The following is a 19,285-nucleotide window of genomic DNA, read 5'->3' on the forward strand; positions in this document are numbered from 1 at the left end:
GGTGAAAGGCGTAACCGCGTCGTTGACGTCGGTGGCTGTCCCCACTGCTGAGCTCTGCACATGGACACAAACTTGCACATGTATGTAATTTCCTCTGCATGCTCAGGGAAGGTCGAGTCACTATAATAACTGCACTGCCTCACACTCTTTTGCATGTAGAGACCATGCATAATGACAGTGGATGTCAAATAGGTCTATAAGACTAAACCACTGCTATATATTTTCATTGTTTTAATGCCTTGTGGCTTGAAATAAAAACCTGTCATTTTACTATTAGACGTTTGACTTGAAATGGCAGGAAAAGCACAGGCGTGATTAATACCAGCAGTGATGTCTTTGTGAGTAGGTGTGCCAGTAAACCAGATAAACAATAACATGATCCTTCCATGGGATGCAAATATTATCATATGATTAGTTACATCTTGTGTTTCACAAGACAAGTAAGAGACATTTACATTTCTGCACAGTTGCAGAGTCTGCAGATTTAACACATTACAAAGTGTGTTAGGGCATGTTTGCTTTCACTTTAAAACAGCTGGAGTGAGCCTAAAGAGATAAAGGATGTGCAGAGAGATGTAAAAAAAATGTCCAAGTCCCAACCCTTACACATGCACTCAGTTAACAATTTCATCTGGCCAGAGGTCAGATATATTATATAATATTTAAAAAGATAACACTGCACATGCACACACTGTATTATTGCATTACATTAATGACATTTTATTTTACTCAATTACAGAGTTGTCAACTTACAACAAATCCACACAGAGGCACGTTCAGTTCACATTGAAACAGCTAAAAACAAACACTGGGACACGACAACACTGGTGAGGCTTCTGGTCGTCCAGACACTTTCTAGTTTTGTCACGTTCACATAAAAAGATGACGCTGATGACGGCTGCACTACATCTTATTTCAGACCCCATAAACTGTGGAGGAAAATGTCTAATTTCCTTTCATTTCAAAGAGAATTGAGTGTTATGATTATGAGATTGACCCCATACAGTTTCTCTTCACTGGAGACAAATGTAGAAACGTGTCATGGTGAGGCTTGTAAGCTGCATGTGTCAGATTAATTGGTTTTGCTCAAATAAACAAAGTCAGTGAGTGATGGATGGAGCGAAATGCTCAGCGTTGGGTATGTAATGACCTTTAAAATCCTCTTACAGAGAAACAAAACGGTAGGATGGAACAACGTCCATTAATTCGAACAATATGAACGCCTAACATACAAGTCATAAAACATATGACATATACTAAAATAGCTGCTGTCTTATAGTGCTGATAATCAGTACATTGTAATGGGATTAGTGTATTTATGCTAATATACCAAGTATACTTTTAAAAAATAGCTAATTTCTCAGATGATGGTAGTATAGCTTCCTGGGGTTTATGGTAAAACGCTCCTGTCCGTTTAAATAACTGGGGAAAGAAAACACATTCAAATTTTATATTTATTTTTTGTTCTTATGACTAACAACACTCCACTTCCATTAAGACAAATTTAGAAAGTACCCACGTTTTCCACCAGCTGAGAAGGAATATTTCTGGGGGGCAACACCTGCCAGGAATGACTCATAAAATGGTCCCGTTTGCCACAGTAAGCGCACGCATGTTTCGTTTTTGCCACTGTGTCAAAAACAATAGAGAAAATCAACACAATAACATTTTGTACCATTGAATTTTCACTATTAATACACCTATACATAAATAAAGCTCTGATCTACAGTACGTCGTCATGTTACAGGTATTATTGCACTACATGTTCACCCCTTGCAGCAAGCTCACAGTTCTCAAAGTGGCACAATGAAGAGAGCTGCACAGAGACACAACAGTCTGTGATACAGACACACATGCTGGGTTATTACAACAGTGATGTAATATTTGGGGGTAAATAACAGCCACCTTTACTCCCTCACCTGTATACATGACTCATCTTGAGCACGCTGACTTTGACTTTGTCTGGAGCTTCACAGTTTAGCTGGTTTTACTAATATTCACAGAGCTGCAGCAGTAACAGGTTGCAAAACTAAAAACGTACTCTATTCTTTTCAAATATTTGCAATTTACAGCTATATTAATCGTAACAACTTCACTATATTATGCCACTGTTTCGGGGTGCCATATCACAGTATGGGCGGGAGACTGACAGCTTGGCGAGGGTTTTTCCGGGGACAGAGGGCTGACACTCTCTGGTTCAGTCCCACAGATTACATGGACATGTGTTCTGGGAGCACATAGGAGATGTCATCCCACGGGTGGCGATAGAGACCCTGCTTCAGCCTCTTCTGGTCCAGGTAGTGTCCTGAGGAAAAAGGACAGATTGATTGTGTTGAAGTGTTTGCCATCTTGCATACGTATACATACTACACTATATACACCACAGCAGTGTTTCTGTACATGAAATGACTCACCAATGAACCCCATGCTGCGTCCCAGGACAAAGATGCCATTCAGAGCGCCAATTTCCACAAACTCATCAGCTTCGTCCCTGTGATTGGTATGATGGACAACAAGGGTAAGAGTGGCTGCACACAATGGAGGCATAATAGTTGTAATTTTTTGTGTTTCTGTACAACAATTCCTTGTAGTCCCAGTATTTCTTCCCACCTATTTATTATATCAACATTTAAATGAGCCTGACACTTGTTTGGCTCTAAGTTAGTCCAAGGCATATGAAGTAGAAGCATGAAAACAAAGGTCTGAGTTGTCAAAGAGCCGTGGATCTACATTCTCCTGCTCCATGGCTTCAACACAGTAATGTAACTCAGATGCTTGTTCTTCTATTTTGTCTAAATAAAGCCAGAGAGGGCCTTTAAGAGGCGTAAAACTGTGTAAATATGTCCTGTATTTTCTGGCTCACCGTGTGAAACCACCACAAGTCCTGAGCAAGTCCACAAAAGCCACACCAATGAAGCCATCCACATTCAGGATCAAGTTGGGTTTCTAATGTAACAAAATCAACACACAAAGGAAAGAGGATGACGTTATTTAAAAACGTTATAAGCGTTATTTATTCAGAAAAGGCTGTGAATGACTGCATGAAGTGCTCAACCTTACCTTGGACGTGGTGATCTTCTCTACATCTAGAGCGTAGTCCAGCAGCTGGGTGGAGGAGAAGTGCTGCTTCACAAAGTCCTTCAAGATCTGGACTCTCATATCTGGATTGTTAATCTGGGGAAGCACAGATAATTGCCTTTCATTCAAAATCTCCCATCTCCACTCAGTCTTGTTTTCCTCCATCTCTAGTGCTTGTCCTCTACATGATATTTCTATCCCCAAAGCAAACATGGCAGCCCTGTTCCCTGTGTTCCTTAAATGATGAAATTCCAGGCCTGCATGGTACTCACCGACTTGACTCTGTGGCCAATGCCCATGATCAGCTTCCCATCCTTCTTCATCTTGTTGACAAACTCCATGGGCAGCATGCCGCTATCAAAGGCCTTGCTGAACTGCTTTGCTGCAGCATCCAGAGCTCCTCCGAAGCGGTCTCCCTGTGAAGTGGCAAACAGGGAAAAAAAGACATGCTCACGGCTGACTTTTGCAGGACGACAAATCGAGTAGACGAATCGCAGGTTTGAAGCGTCTTACGATGGTGAGAAGGCCGGAGGTGAGGCTGGAGATGAGATCTTTGCCAGCTCGAGCACAGACGATGGTGTTGTGGGCACCAGAAACAGCAGGGCCGTGATCAGCAGTCACCATCAGGCACATCTCGATGAACTGGCAGGCGTACCTCGGCAACCTGCACGTCAAGAAGGAAACAACTGTTGTGTGGTTCAAGGATTTCTCAAGAGTTTCTCTATCACAGCTGCTGGGTTAAGAGGCTGACCTCCGCTGGAACCAGAGAAGCCCCAGAGTTCCCCCCAGGCCTATTTCTGACTTGAAGACCTCAGTGATGGGCATGCCGGCGTAGATGAGCTCCTGACCCCTCTCGTCGCAGATGCTGGTCATGAAGGAGGCGGGCTTACGGATCAGACCCAGCTCCTGCAGGGACAAACAGACACAAGAAGAAAAAGGAAAGATTTCACACCATGTACTCGTTGTCATCCTTCTCATTTTAACACAACATGATTTGTTTCAGTTTTGTTTTACCCCGTCTGAGATCTAAACGCTTGATTTACACTGATGTCGTTCACAGGCATACTCACTCGTGCCCAAGAGTAATCCATTGGCACTGTGGGAGGAGGCATCTCTTCGGCTGGCTGGATAACTCCTTTGGCAACAAGGTCATCATAAACAGATCTAAACAGATGAAAAAGACTGTGAGATAAGCTCAGGAATCATAACAGTATACGAACAAACAAAGATGACAATGTGCACTGACCTGATGATCTCTCCCAGCTCATCAAAGCTCTTGGGGACAAAAGCGCCAGCCTCCTTCAGAGCCTTGTTCTTAGCTACTGCTGTCTCAGACGCCTGGTTGGCACAGGCTCCTGCATGACCAAACTGAACCTGAGGAGGGGGAAAAAAGGTTCAACGTGGGTCAGAAATGTCTTTAAAACTGCCATTAATCTCTTGAATATCTCATTATGCAGCAGGCTAACGGTGCCCGAAATGCACCAGCCTCTGCACCTGCACTCTCACCTCCGAGGAGAACATGGTGGCACAGGTGCCGATACACCAGCACACCACCGGCTTTGTGATCCTGCCCTGTTTAATGGCCTCACAGATCTTGTACTCCTCTGTGCCTCCAATCTGCAGAAGGAAGGAAGAGGCACAGGATGTAGCAAATCAATAACTGCTCAAAGCTGCAGGAACCAGCGTGTGTGGATTTCTTCCTCACCTCTCCCAGTACGACGATCATCTTCACTCCGGGAGTGTCTTGGTAGCGCAGCACATGGTCGGTGAACACAGAGCCCGGGTATCTGCAGAACAGTGACAATTACACGCCAGCTCAAACCCACATTCCTGCATACTGCAGATAAGATATCTACATACCTGTCTCCCCCAATGGCCACACCTTCAAAAACACCGTCCGTGGTGCGGGAGATTATGTTGTTGAGTTCATTGGACATGCCGCCTGAGCGGGACACGTAGGCCACGCTGCCTGGACGATAGAGCTTGGAGGCGAGGATGTTATCCAGCATGCCTCCAGTGTTCCCGATCTTGAAGCAGCCTGGCTTGATTCCTCCAACCTGGACAAAAACACACACACAGATTGGCTGGTTTGCTCCGATAAAAGAACAGAGCGGCACTGAGATAAAAATAGTGGGAAGTGAAGCAAGACTGACGGTTGCTGGCCCAATGATTGTAATGCCCTTCTCATCTGCGGTCTTGATGATCTTCCTGGTGTGAGCTTCAGGGATTCCCTCAGCGATGATGGCAATGGTGTGAATCTGAAAGCAATCAGATAGAAAGGCTTGACTTCTTTTTTTCCCAGCTCTTAAGTACCTTGCAGATGGCACAGGATGAGGGGGCATTCACCTGTGGGTACTGCATGGTCTCCATAGTGCTATCAAAGGCCGAACGCAAAGATGCAAAGCTGATGAGCACGTCCACGTCTGGGTGCTTCTTCATGGCGTCACTCATGTTCTTATACACGGGGATGAGGATCTCTTTATGGCCCCAGTAGAACTTCTGTTTGTGGTCTCCACTGAAAGGTGGAGAAGCATTCATCACGCAGTGAAAGGACACCGTTTACTTAAGAGATCTTTATTACGTTAAATCCACAATAAAGATCCATTACACTGGCAGCAGGACAAAGTAAACAGTGAAGGACAGAGCGCACTTACGTGAACGGGTAGACCATGGCTGCGACAGATGGCTCATCTCTGGAGCAGACGTAGTCAAAGTCCAGCATGCCCTGTACTGCCCGAGTCTGCATACCCCACACTATGGACTTGGTGTGTTTGCTAAAGAGGGTAGTTGCCTTGGCTACAGGGACAGGAAAATGTGCAGATAAAGTGATTCAGCTCCATAAAAGCTCTACTGCATGCTGATTTTTTCCATAGTTACAACAACAACAACAACAAAAACAAATAAAAAAATGTTGATCTAGCTCGCTGTTGATCCAATTATGTATCAGTACACTGAACCGAGTCCTCCTGCTCTCCAAAGGGGGAGCTATAATACCTGAATTCAACCATGCGTGATCACAAGGCATCTAACTGTCATGCATGAAAAAGCCTTAGTAGTCACAGTGCAAAGGTGTCCCAGTGCTCTCTGTGTGTGTGTGTGTATCTTTTCTCACCAATTGGAGCTCCAGTTTTGGCTTTTTTGGCTGGTGAGCTTTCCACTCTGGCTCTGTTTTCAGAGAAAGAGGCAGTTCTGCTGGATGCTGGAGTCTGGAAGTAACAAAAAAAAAGACATTTTTTTTATTCTGCTGTGCATATTTGCAAAAGTATACGTGCTAATGAGGATAGCTCTGTTGAGCATTGATCTGCTTTAACCAGCATAACAGTGCTCCTTTATATTTTGAGGCTTGATAAAAGGACAGGGTAGCCTCATTATTATGAAAGACATCACCTGCACACAAGTTACACATGAGTCTTAGTGTTCTTCTCGTGGAACAACTAACAGGATTGTGGTGCTTTAAATCTTTTTAAACTCGTCATATCATTTCATGAAAATGCATGTTTTTTTTGTTTTAGATTTTTATTTTGTAGTGATGTGTAAAAACACGTGCAGGCACACGGGCTCACTTTGCTGAAAGCCCACGCGCTGCCCAGTCTTAATGGACGCCTCGGGGCAGTCGCAGTGCGTTACCGACTGTGGTCTCACAGCTATTTGAGTGAGAGCAGTGCACAATGCCCCATGATGCTCTTATACAAAAGAGCCACTGGCCTTCTGATAATCTGGTTCACCAAAAGGACAAGAGAGTAATAACTGAAACAGAAGCTGTGGCATGCGAGTCTTCTGCTCACTCACTAAACTGTGCCACACGACTGATGGAGCTGATGATGTAAAGTCTCTGCACAGTGAGCCGACACAACATCGTGACGGCCTATTTGTCTCCGTGGGGTCAGTAGGTGTCATACCGATGTGCTGCCGCTAGAGTTGAGGAGGAAGTTGGCAGTGTGGGCGGCAACAGGAGGCTGGTTGGGGATTGGCCGGTGGCCCAGTGCCATGCCAACAATGGCGGTCATGTGGGTTTCTGTGCCAAAGACGTGGATGGGGATCCCAGTGGTCTTGCCTGAGGAGAGCAGGCAGAACCAATTAAGTGTGTTCGAAAGTCAGCAGGTGCTTGCAGATAAATGCACTCAAGACATGCCTTCACACTTACAGAGAAACATAATATATAGAAATATAAACCAGTGCAAAGTAAGAATGTACAACATACCAACTTCTCCCATCACTCTGAGACCTTCCTGGTAGTTGGGGCCTCCACGGCGGACAAAAATGGTGACCTCATGCTCCTTTAGTGGCACCTGATAGTCTTTGATAGCTCTAACAATCCCCTAGCAGAGACAAGAATATGCTCAGTGGATAAACTGATACAGAGTGTGTAATATTAAGGCTCATACATAAAAGCATGTGATACCGTACCTTAAATGTTGCTGCAACATTTGTGAAGTTTGCAATGCTTCCCCCAATGATCAAAACTTTTCCTGGAAAACATGATGATGGAAACATTATTTTAGAAATATAGAAATAAATAAATAAGTAAAAGAGTGCACGCACGCTCTTTGAGTACGCATAAAAAGTTTGGGCGGAGCAGTTTTCCTACCTTCGTGGTGCTTCTCTCTGGTCATCAGAGACAGGATAGTCTTGGCGTAGTCATAGGTCTGCTGTTCGCTCGGAGCTCCTGAATACTCCCCATAATTGGCCAGCTCGTTGACGCCACCCAGGTCACAGATTGTGTCACTGGGAGAGAGTTTTACATTAGTCACCCACACAGAGGAGAAAGCGTGAGCAGCAACAGCTGTGTATCTCCTAGGACAGTCATATCTGGTGGTATACCAGCTTCTCAGCTCCAACAATGAACACAATGTTTAAAAAAATTAGATTATGAAACTAAACTTCAGTATTCTCATGAACACTCAGTGAACTTCTTTCTCTCCGTTCTGAATTAACGCTGTAAACAGACAACTTAACAGTGCACAGGGGGAATAATTAGTCGTGGCTGATGTGTCTGCACGTCATGCTCTACACCCCCGACAGACGGCGGCGTGACGGAGACGCCGCTCATTCCTCCAGACTCTCACTAAAATGGCAACATCAAATTTAGCAGGCAGCTGAACGGGCAGAGTCGGAGCTGCTGCACCATCAGTCTCACTGCTGCATCGCTGGCACACTCTGCTAATGCTAAACCTAATTATGTGCAGTGCAATCAATCAGTGAGGATAAAGTGAAGCAACCAGACATGCGGATACATTCTGCCTTTGTTTTATGTAGTCCAGTCCTGCGCTGGCAGTGTGACTGGGTACCTGTACACCACTGAGGCACCTCCTCCAGCCACCATGGTCCAGATCCTGCCGCGGGGGTTGAGCAGGGTCAGTTTGAGGCTGGCGCCACTCTTGGCATCGAGGTCGGCGATGTAGGCCTCCTGCAGAAGTCGAAGAAAAGGTCAATGAAGAGGTGAGAGACGGGTTTTATGGATGCTACAGATGTAGGGGGAGGGGTGTGTGTGTGTGTGTGATTGCAGCCCTAATCAGAGCAAGGCTGCACAAGCACCTCTCCATATGCCAACAATTCATTACCCGTGCTTGCATAGATTTTAAAGAGCTATTAATTGGAAGAACTGTACAAGTATTAAGAGTGACAGTGGATGTGATGCGCATCAGTGGTTGTTTGTGACAGTTGGGGCCACAGCTGGTGGCTGAGAGCAAAAAAGCCTCCAATCAAAGCCGCCCGCTGTCCCTCTCCTTCACTCCAGACTCACAGCAGCCCAATTAGAGCCCGGCTGGTGCACAGACAGTCTGTCTCAAACGAGTTCCTACATGCATCAGCCAGAGATACAAAAAAAAGTCCACTATATAAACTAATTTCTTTATTGTCACCCACATTAGGTTTATTATTGCACTGTCATGCAGACTTTTCAAAACCCTCCAAATTAAAATACCTCCATAACGCTGGTGATTAATGTTACTAAAAGATTCTAAAAAACAAAGAAAATCTCACATAAAATCAGATCTTTTCTAACACAGCTCTCTGCCCAGATGACCTTTACTTGAGGATGTCTCCATACCTCTCCACAATGAGTCATAAAGGCTGATGAACAGCTGTGTGTTGGTGCCACCCTTACTCATTAATTCAACACGGGGCAGCTGGGAGAGGAGCTGCTACAGAGCAGAAGCGGCGGATAAACCCACTGAGAATTTCTCTTTTTCTTCAGGCTGGCACATAAAATCAAACTATTTACGTCTTATGAAACATGAAATCTACGTCATAGTTTAGCCCATTGATTTAAAACTAAATTGTTGGGCTATAGCACTGACATTTTCTACTCTACATTTTGTGATTATCGAATTTTAAATAAGCAAATGGACCTCAGTTAGCTCTAAGATTTGAAATTTGCTCAATTTACATCTCTCTCAACTCGTCCAGTAAGCTTTTTTTCCTCTTTGAAGAACACCACCTATGTGATGCTGACAGATTGAAATCTGATTCAGTCCTACAGTAGCTCTGTCTCTCCAGGCCTCCCTCACCTCAGGATATGCCTCCCTGCCGAAAGGTGGAGGGAACTCCACATCGCCCCACTTGGCCTTGCAGATGTAGTCAGCTGTAGCATCGATCTTGGCTGCCATGTCCAGCACGTAAACTCCATCTTTTGTGACAACTGAGAGAAGCGCGGGGGGGGGGGGGGGTAAAAAAAACACAAGTGTTAAGATCTATACTCCAACAAGGTTTCCAAACACCCTCCAACTGAGATTCACTCTGTAACGCTTTAAATAGGTCATGATGGGACCATGCTCGGGCACCGGTGACCACAGCCTCCCTGCCGTCCCCGCAGGAGGTGGAAAAGGAGTGTGGATGAGGCGAGGAGACCCTGTGACATCAAAGCAGGGAGAGCCGGTCTCAGCAGCCACGCTGCATCCACAGGAACAGCTGCCAGGGGGCATGTACTGCTGCCCAATTACTCCATTATAAACACACGCTGCCTTCATCAAACAGCGAGTGCATGAATTATTTAATGTTTCCTCCTGCAGTGTTAAAAATGTGGCAGAATCAACTTCTGCCTCTTGGATTCAAGATGATGTTTTTATCATGCATTGATGTTTTCATCCCCAATTTCCTTTTGATGTCTCCTCTCTAATTTCATAATCTGATAACATATTTATGAATCAGTGTTGGACTAAAGTGCACACGCCATCATCGCTGCTCGTTCAGACACAGCACATCAGGGTATTTGAGAAAAACAAAGAAAAGCAGCCCACCCAGGGGATTGATCTCCAGGTATGTGAAGAACAGGTCCTCATACAGGTTGAAGAGGCCGACAATGAAGCTGGCCAGGACCCTGCAGAGAGATGACATGCAACAGATGAAATTCATCTTTGGCTCTGCTGCTGCAGCACCACAATGGACTGTGCACGTCTGCTTAATCGTAGTACAATATAATCAGTTGTAATCATACTACAGCTGAAATTGTATATATTATATAATATTCTGCTTTATATGCTAAATATAAAGCAAAACAATTTTCACCATTTTCTGACATATTGTAGACAAAACAAGTGATTGATGGAGAAAATAATCGTTAGATGAGCTATCAATGAAAAATAGCATTGGTTGCAGCCATAAATGTGAAGGATAACTTTAAGGAGAAAGAAAAATTAAAAAAAAGTGAATACTCAAAATGCTCATTTAATTACCTTCTAACTTGTTTAACACTCACAGCATTGCAATGTGAAACCCTTCACGACTTCACGTTTTTACATCTTTAATAGCACATAAATATACAAACATAGACAGGCTGTTATTTGGGTAGTTTTGCTTATATGTTTTGGACTACTACTGATCTGCAAACCAGATTTCCTTTACAACAACAAAATGAAGTCAGAGGTATTTAATTCTTAATTATTCAATTCTGGGCTACGCAATTGGATTTCCCTGTACAAAAACAAAATATATATTATTGCCATTATAATTTACATGATGACAAACTACAGGCAATATCATTGAAGGATTGTCAAGGTAAACAGGAAACAGTCCACCTGTAAATTAGCTGCAGAGAGCCTTGCTGTAGAGGAGGAAAAATCTAATTTACTTCCTCCTTCACATGTCAAAACAGAGCAGAGAGGAGTGGGGGGTTGCTGTTGGGGAGGAGGAGGTGTAGGGGGCAGTATTTTGCTCTCCTCTCCTGCCTGTCAGTTGTGCAGGCAGCTCGGAGCCTTTGTAACCACGTCAGCCTCTTGTCAGGCCTCCGACTGGCCCGTGGGGGGAAAACTGCGACCGAAACCCCAGATGACTCAGCTTCCCATGTCTGCCTCTGACAGGAGGGCAGGAAAACTGGCCAAGTTTTTAATCCAGAGTGCGAGAGGAGGGTGAGGAGAGGAGTGTATCGGGTGCGGGGGGCCAGCTCGGGTTGGCAGAGTGATTTCTGAGGCAGCTTCTTCAATGTCAGCCAAGACAGTGAGTCCGGCCAGAATGTGCTGTCACATGAACACTAGCAGAGAGATGGATAGGAGGGGCTGGAGGGGCCGAGCCGCTGCGTCGTACCCATCAAAATAAACCGACGTGCTCTGAATGTGGCTGCTGTGTAAAAAAAAAAAAAAGGCTGGGGGCGGGGGCTGATCGAAGAGAGGCGAAGCAGAGGAGGGAGACTGTCATTTGTCTAATGGAAACCCCCACCCTTCTCCTCCTGCTCCCCCCACATTTACTGCCAATACCAAAGTGCTTTCTCTTACTTGATTTGTGATGCTTTTGTTTTCCACTGTTGGTCAGGGGTGTAATTCTGTAATGGAAAATGCTTTCTTTTCGCCTTTTTTGGGGTCTTTTTTTAGCAGCTTAGTGTGTGCTGAACTAGCTCAGCACACCGGTAGTGGTGAAATGGACTATTAATAATAAATGTCACAAATCATGACCATGTTAATTTGCACACTTCCATTGTCTTTTGATCTTTAAAATACCTCCAGCTGTGCTGCGGAGAGGCTGAAGTGGAAATTTAAAGAGTGCTTTCTTATTTCAAGCACACATTGTTTAGCATATATGGAGTATGAAACTAAATATATATGCTGACATGCTGCATGATTTCTTTGTAAGCCAAATATGCACCAGTTGGCCACAATAACAGAAACACTTGTCTAGGCTTATTTGATCTACAAAAAAGCAAATTCTAATAACTAGTAAGCTTACAAACTTACATTAGCACCAACGCTTCAGGATATTGTACTTCTCTCAGATTCAATAGGTATTATATTGTCAATATTGTGTCCACTCCCAGTACAAGTTTTGCACACGCATTAAAAACACACTTCCTCATTTAACTCACGCTTTCTTGTCATTGGGGACGTGGGTGAGCAGCTCTTTCTTCACAGAGTCCTCACTGATCTTTTCATCCACCCCAATTAGCAGCTTCTTCGCCTTGGCGTCCACGTCTCCCACATCCACCCCTCCCTCATGGTGGAACAGCACGTAGTCGCCCTCCCGGGTGGCGTAGATGCACACGTAGAACTCCTCTTCCTGAACAATGGCCCGTTAAAAGGAGAGATGTCAATAAATGTCTCGTTGCCGGACATCTCGGATCATTGCTGCTAAATAAGGAATGCTTTACCTGCTTATGGGGCACAAATGGCTCGATGAGGAAGTTCTTGAGCACGCCCTTGGCTTTTCCCACCTGAGGATCATCAAGAAAGTAATTCTCTTAACGGGATGGAATAATTAGTAAACAACAGCTACAGCTGGAGCAAAACAACATATTAGCATGAACTCCCATGGGTTCAAAATAGACACTACAGCATCTGAACACACAGCCACCACTTAGCCCAAATGTCTCAAAAGAAGAGAGGAGACAGGTTGAGAAGGAGGAAAAAGAAAACGTCATCCTGTATCACTCCAGGCGAAGTCCCGCCAACGCAGCCGCAGCTCATTTGGCGAGGCTGTCATCGCTCCTGTGTTAAAGGCCAACAGGCGCAAAGCAACCAGGCAGAGAGCGACCAGCCGGAGAGAACGCAGCAAAACAATAAAAGGTCGAGAGGGAGTTGCCATTTTTGAAGAGTGCGAACAAAAAGGAGGTTGGTGACAGTTGGAGGGGAAAAAAATCTAATCTGACTGAAAAACCCACAAGGGGCTGAGGCCAATTCAGATAAATGAAGAGACAGCTCCATCACTGCCTCACAGAGGAAACAAAAGAGGAGCCATGAATGATTCAACTTCACCATTTGTGGTAACATGATTCAACAAAATGTGAAATACTCAGTTAATGGAGTGAAGCAGCCTGGAATATCGTGAAGGGATATGTGAAGTGTAAACGTGGTTCTATTAAATAAAGTTATTCAAAGCCACTGGTGTCTAACCTGACTTGTCCCAGTAAACAGTGACTCTGGTGATTTATCAAGATAAGCTAACAGCTAGCAGCCAGACGAGACACAAGCTAGAAATTATACTGATGAAACTTAGCTCTTTCCAGCATAAGTCCAAGCTAATTACACTCAGTTGCACATTTCTTCTACTTAAACCCACCTAACACATTTCTAGGGAACCAGACTAAAAGTATATTCTAGCAGCTCAGCTAAACTCTACCGTAAGCATGCTAGCATGCGCATGATTACAATGCTAACGTCCTGATGTTAAACAGGTGTGCTATGTCACCATCTTAGTTTAGTGTGCTAGCATGCTAATGTTTGCTAATTAGCACTTAAGACAAAGTACAGCCCAAGGTTGGTGGGAATGTCATACAAGTACTGGCATGGCTAAAGCGAAACCTAGCTGTATTTATCATTTTGCTAATTTTTCTGAAATATTATGAAACAAAGATTATTGATTTGTTGTACATCAACGCACCTTAAACAACTGAAGGCACCAGAGTTTGTCCACGATGTAATGGCAGTAATTTATCTCTGAAATTACTTAATTAATTTACTTACTTCTACTGTTAAAGACAGCATACAAGCTGAAACACTGGCCTGAGCACAGCACAGGCTTCATTCATTCTTATTTACCGCCATGTGCAGCTGCGGACAGTTTCATCTCATCTGTGAAGACATATGTCCACGCAGCCTCACTGCTGCAACAGACACAAACACACCATGCACGCACGCACACACACACTCTCTTTAATGACCCATCCCATGCTGGTCTCTCTATAACTTTCTTCTTGGTTTATGAGGCACAGCTAGCATCTCAGTGGTACAGTGATGGATGTTTTACGCTTATGTTGACTGGATGGATGGACTGTTTATTCACCAGCAGCACACGCTTCAGCTGACTGGGCTCATTTAGTACCAAAAGATTGATACTGAACCGCTCAGCAATTTGGGCAGCTGTTTAAGCAAACATACATCAGGAAGAAAAAAAAAACATGCATAAACCTAATGCATCAGTGCTAAAGAGGGAAGGAGGGTGAAGGAAAGGGCAACAGGAGGCGGATCTGACTAAAGCACTGGGATAATATTGATTTAAGGAGTGTTCAGCAAAGTGCACACTGTCAAACACAGGGGTCAGGTGGAGGTAATTGGCTGAGAGACATCAGAGAGGCAGAGGGTGGATGACGTACTGTCGTCTCTCTCATGAGGCGGGACTTCAGCCACTCTCTGACGCCCGTCAGGTCCAGGTTGACGCCGACCAGGCCCAGCTTCCCTCGCCTCTTGATCAGCTGGTCCGGCTTCACCACCAACCTCTGCAGGAGAGAGATAAATATCATCTGTTTCAGCAGAAGTAACAAGTGACTACACTTAGCCTTATCTTATCTTCTTTTTCAACTGATCTTTGGTCAATTGATTAACACAAAATTAATCTGCAACAATTCTGATGATCAATCATTTACAGTAAGTTATTGCATTATTCCTATATATTCTTAAATGTGAATATTTGCTAGTGAGCTATTATAATAAAAAGATCATTAGAAGTTGTCAACTTTGGCTTTAGGAAATTGTACTCGTCATTTTTCATAGTTCTTCTGGACAATTTATAGAACAGCTGATTCAGAGATTAATCAAGAACTGGCAGGTCAAAGGAAAAGGATCGTTAGTTGCATCTGTTCATCTTAATTTCCAACATAAGACAGCAGATATTTAATTATTTAGTGATGTTATCATTCAGAGATATTTGAGTCCATCAGCAAATCCAAAGTTCCCAAATGATATGCATCACCTGAAAGTTGATGTGAGCTTTATTTAATCTCTCATATACGGCAGGCCCTTCTGACGCAAGAGCGAAATTACATCCAACCCCCACCGACGGAGCCTGCCTTCATCTCACTTGCAAGTCAGATAAAGAGAATGACTTATGACAGTGGAGCCATTAGTATCTGGGTGCTCGCCAGGGAGCAAAGGAAGAGAGGGCGGCGGGTGAAAGTTAATGCAATTTCCTAATCAGTCCTACCGCAGCACATATCTCCGTGTATCTGCCCTCCACATCCTCCTCATACCTTCTAGATAAAAACCTTCAGCCGTGAGGGAGACGCACGGGGAGAATGATATTTTGTCCTGCAAGATGAGTCATTCAATTAGCTTCTATTACAGCCCATCGATCGGCGACGGGGAGCAGTGAGGGCTGATCTGAAAGCAGGTGATATGGTAAGACTGCACTGTGTGCACGACAACCTAGTTGAACTCTGACCTCCCGGTTCCCAGTTAAGAATCAAAAAGAGAGCTTCTCTGTTCTGCATTCACACTTCTTTTCCACCAAGAATGTAACAGAGCTGCCGGATCGCTCTGCTGTCTGTGACGTCGGCTAACAAGCACCCAGAGAACACTCTGCTGCCAGCCGAAGTAACTGTCTCCATAAAGAGGAGCTCATTTTCCACAAGCTTAACGGAGACTGTGCTTTAGGCATTTATGGGCTATAAATCTACACTGCAACAACTAACTGTTCACTCAGCTAAAGTAAATCTTACTTTATCGTCCACATACAGTTTTGTGCTCACCTCTGTCAGCAGCCATGGGTGCTCTTGCGCCAGTCGGTCGAAGTCTGTCTCAGCCGTCACGTTGGCATAGCGGAATCTGTTCTGGACGGCTGCCGACGTGCAGATGTACTTGTAGAGGAACTCCTTTCCCGTCTGCTCGGAGATGGCTTTGGCCGACATGACTGCTTAGGCTAGACTGGCCTAACAGACGGGTAGAGAGAGGTGAGCAGTGAGATAGATGAATACAGAGCAGATCTATGCATGGATGAATACAGAAAAGCAGATGGACAGACACAAAGAATGAGCACAGGAGTTTAAAGGGCGTAATTTTCTCCCTTATGAATAAGAAAAACAAAAACACCACGTTTGACGTCCCCTGCTGTCAGAGCAGTCGGGAAATGGTCTGTTAACCAGGTGATTGAAAGGCGGCCTTGAAGTCTGTATTTTCCACGAATGATATCAGAAACACTGTCTGACATGATGCACCTGGACTGCACAAAATGAAGAAACATGCAAGAAAGTTAGATTCTAACTGCAGGTTCAGGTCTTCAGTCTGTTTGCACAGTCAGATCTATTTAGTTTGTCTCATGCTGAACCCAGCAAGACACAGAGAAGCCAGTGAAGCTAAATCTGACACAATCAGCCTCAGTTTGTTTGACCTGCACACTAAATGGGCACTTATTTCCCACTCAAACAATCAGATTCCTACTGGAGCTGCAGCACAGAGTGTGCAGACTAACTGGACTCTCGCTCTCAGCACACCACTGCAGGGAACAATGATCTACACAGGTTACAGGTTTGACCGATTATTAGCAAATCTGGAAAGCAGCACAGACTCATGCAGTGAAAAGAAATAGATTTTTTCTTCCTTTTGGCAGAATGCAATAATCATTTAGTCTATAAAATGTAAAACAAAAGCAGCAAATCCTCACATTTAAGAAGCTGAAACCAGCAAATGTTTGGCACTGTGGCTGGAAAATTTACTGAAATGCTTAATTAATTATCAAACCAGTTGACTATTTATTTTCTTGCAATTGACTAATCAATTAATCGACTCAGCGTTGCAGCTCTAGATGGAAATAAAATAAGCACTGAAATTTAAAAGCAGAGATATTCAATCATTTGTTCCTGCGATGACGCACCAACACTGCTAATATTAGCATCAGACCAAAGTCACGTACAGGCAGATTCCACCAACGGGAACTCTCATATGTATATATTCAGTCATATTTATAAATCAAAATGTGATTAAAAATCTCTAACAGCTATTATTTTTCTCTGTGCTGAAATCTAGCAGCTTGTTGTTGCCTTCTCTGAATATCAAGAATATGCTGTGCATTTTGCAGAAACATGGTTTTTGACCTGCAAGACCATAATAACACATCACCTGCCGCACGTGTTATTGTCTTCAGGTTCATTGACTAAAATGCATAAAAATAATGGGCACAAAGTTTGCTTTAACCTCAGATCAAACAAATATGAGAGCTGAGAAGGAGTCTGTGTTTTTGGGCTAACTGAGTGCAAGTGACACCTGCTGTTACAAACAATGAGCCAACCACAAGTTAGAGTGGCAGGACTGGAGGATGACACTCTCCAACAGATGATTGATCCAGCTGATCCTTCAGATGCAAATGTCATCATTGCAATACACCAGGATTGAGAAAAGTGGAGAAATGTGGCTTATTAAGGCTATAAAATACCAAAGCTCTCACTAATTAGCATCTTTACCACCGTGTATCACCAGGATGGCGTACCTGCTCTATCTGTTCCTTCTACGTGGTTCATTAGGCTGAGAGCCCTGACGTCGGCTCAAACAGGACTCCCCGCTCTCCGCTGCAGCCCTGGCAGCTATTTCTTAAAGGGATTAATGGGACTGTCATGGACCTTTCTCACTATTGATCATGAATGTCCCTGAGTCACCACAGTGCTGCTTCCAGGCCAGGCAAAAACATGGCTCTTCCAAAGCTCGTCCAGGTCCCATTCATCATCCACTTTCTCTGTGCAACTCACCTGCCAGAGGTATTAAATAAATCACTGCTTAACAACTGCAGCAACACTGGTTGAGATGAGGCACCATAACATCTACAAACGGGATGATGGATGGCTGGGGGGGTCTAAATCAGCACACACAAAAAATCTGATTGGGTAAAAAAAAAAAAAAAAAAGGCATGAAAGATGTAAGTTGTAGCTTCATATTCACTTTTAACTTGTGCAACAAAACCTGCTTGGCTTTGCCAAAGTATTGAGTCATACTGTTGATCCCACAAGGAAGAAATCAGACGACCGTTTCATTCATTTACAAACCGGTTGGACAGCATGCCGTTTTCGGTAAATATCCACATCATCACTCAAAGAAAACTTACTCAAACTTCTTAAAAACAATGATGTAGCGAGAGTAGAGGCTTAACGTGGGCTGTGCTGGACTGCAGTTCAACTTGTTTTTTTGTTTTTTTGACTCAGAAAGAGACACAGAGAGAAGGAGATCGAGGAGGAAGTGAAAAAAATAAATGCGTATTTTAAAAAGTAAGTATTTTACCGTCTTTTTGCTGATTTTTTTCTTCCTTTCACGGGTCTGGGTGGATGCTGTGGGTGGATGTGTGATTGTTCTCAGCGGTGCTCCAGCTTCGCCGTCGATGGGAACCAGAGGTGCCGGACAGTGGAGTCTCTTGTGATTTTTGTCTCCATCGCCCATCTGCCGATAGGCTCGGCTGATGCTTCCTCGCTTCTGATTGGTTGCACACCGTGCTGCCTTCACCGACAGTGGGAATTAGTGGGACCACGCGGTGGGACGGACACGAAGTGGGGAAAATAGTTCAAACGGTAAATAAGACAATGGGAAAAATCAGATCAGACTTAAATATATGTGTGCTTATCAACATGTGCGTATCCACTTCCCATTATGTGTTAATTGCATGTCTCATACATATTTTTTCCACTTCATTGTGCCACTGATACAGCAGTGGTATAGGAATGTAACTTAGTGCATTACTTAACTACTGTGCTTTTTAGGTTTTTTCATTGCTTATCTACTCATTTTCAGTTACAAATCACTTTGAGATTTTTTCTAAACAAAACACGAGCTTGTAAGATATAATGCATTGTGATATAATACCAGTATTTAACAGTACACAAAACAGTTAAAATTAACTCAGCCTTGACCAACTACTTCGCTGTTGTTGATTGGTTGTCATTGTTATCTTGACAGCAACCAATGAGGAAATCACATGATGTCACCAATAACCAACACGTCCTGCACTTTGACAATGGTGCGATATGTAGGGATATGTAGGACTAGAGCAAAAGTTCTTTAACCTGTCCTTGACCGAAATCAGCTATTTTTAG

At 43.9% G+C, this 19,285-nt stretch overlaps 1 protein-coding gene across 1 annotated transcript; it reads right to left on the bottom strand.

Annotated features, from left to right (window-relative positions):
- Positions 1–705: 705 nt before the first annotated feature.
- aclya (ATP citrate lyase a) lies at positions 706–18,609 on the bottom strand. The gene is made up of 28 exons (XM_041956210.1): positions 18,480–18,609; positions 15,965–16,144; positions 14,594–14,716; positions 12,653–12,715; positions 12,371–12,561; positions 10,317–10,396; positions 9,588–9,718; positions 8,367–8,485; positions 7,667–7,803; positions 7,486–7,547; positions 7,280–7,397; positions 6,978–7,132; positions 6,191–6,284; positions 5,733–5,874; positions 5,425–5,593; positions 5,232–5,336; positions 4,939–5,135; positions 4,784–4,865; positions 4,585–4,695; positions 4,325–4,452; positions 4,149–4,242; positions 3,830–3,984; positions 3,592–3,742; positions 3,351–3,494; positions 3,061–3,174; positions 2,864–2,946; positions 2,415–2,491; positions 706–2,305 (listed from the first exon to the last, which is right to left on the bottom strand). The coding sequence occupies exons 2-28, from the start codon at positions 16,121–16,123 to the stop codon at positions 2,211–2,213; spliced, it is 3,279 nt and encodes a 1,092-aa protein (XP_041812144.1). The 5' UTR covers positions 16,124–16,144; positions 18,480–18,609; the 3' UTR covers positions 706–2,210.
- Between the last annotated feature and the right edge of the window lie 676 nt (positions 18,610–19,285).

The sequence above is a fragment of the Chelmon rostratus genome, chromosome 17, assembly GCF_017976325.1.
Source record: "Chelmon rostratus isolate fCheRos1 chromosome 17, fCheRos1.pri, whole genome shotgun sequence".
NCBI classification, from domain to species: Eukaryota; Metazoa; Chordata; class Actinopteri; order Chaetodontiformes; family Chaetodontidae; genus Chelmon; species Chelmon rostratus.

What these genes read in the sequence shown, in the direction of transcription:
- aclya (XM_041956210.1), bottom strand. Translation starts at nt 16,123, where the DNA reads ATGTCGGCCAAAGCCATCTCCGAGCAGACGGGAAAGGAGTTCCTCTAC. An exon ending in CAAAACTGGAGCTCCAATTG is followed by an intron (nt 5,875 to 6,190) that starts GTGAGAAAAGAT and finishes CTGTCCCTGTAG; the next exon opens with CCAAGGCAACTACCCTCTTT. An exon ending in GCCATGGTCTACCCGTTCAC is followed by an intron (nt 5,594 to 5,732) that starts GTAAGTGCGCTC and finishes TCCACCTTTCAG; the next exon opens with TGGAGACCACAAACAGAAGT.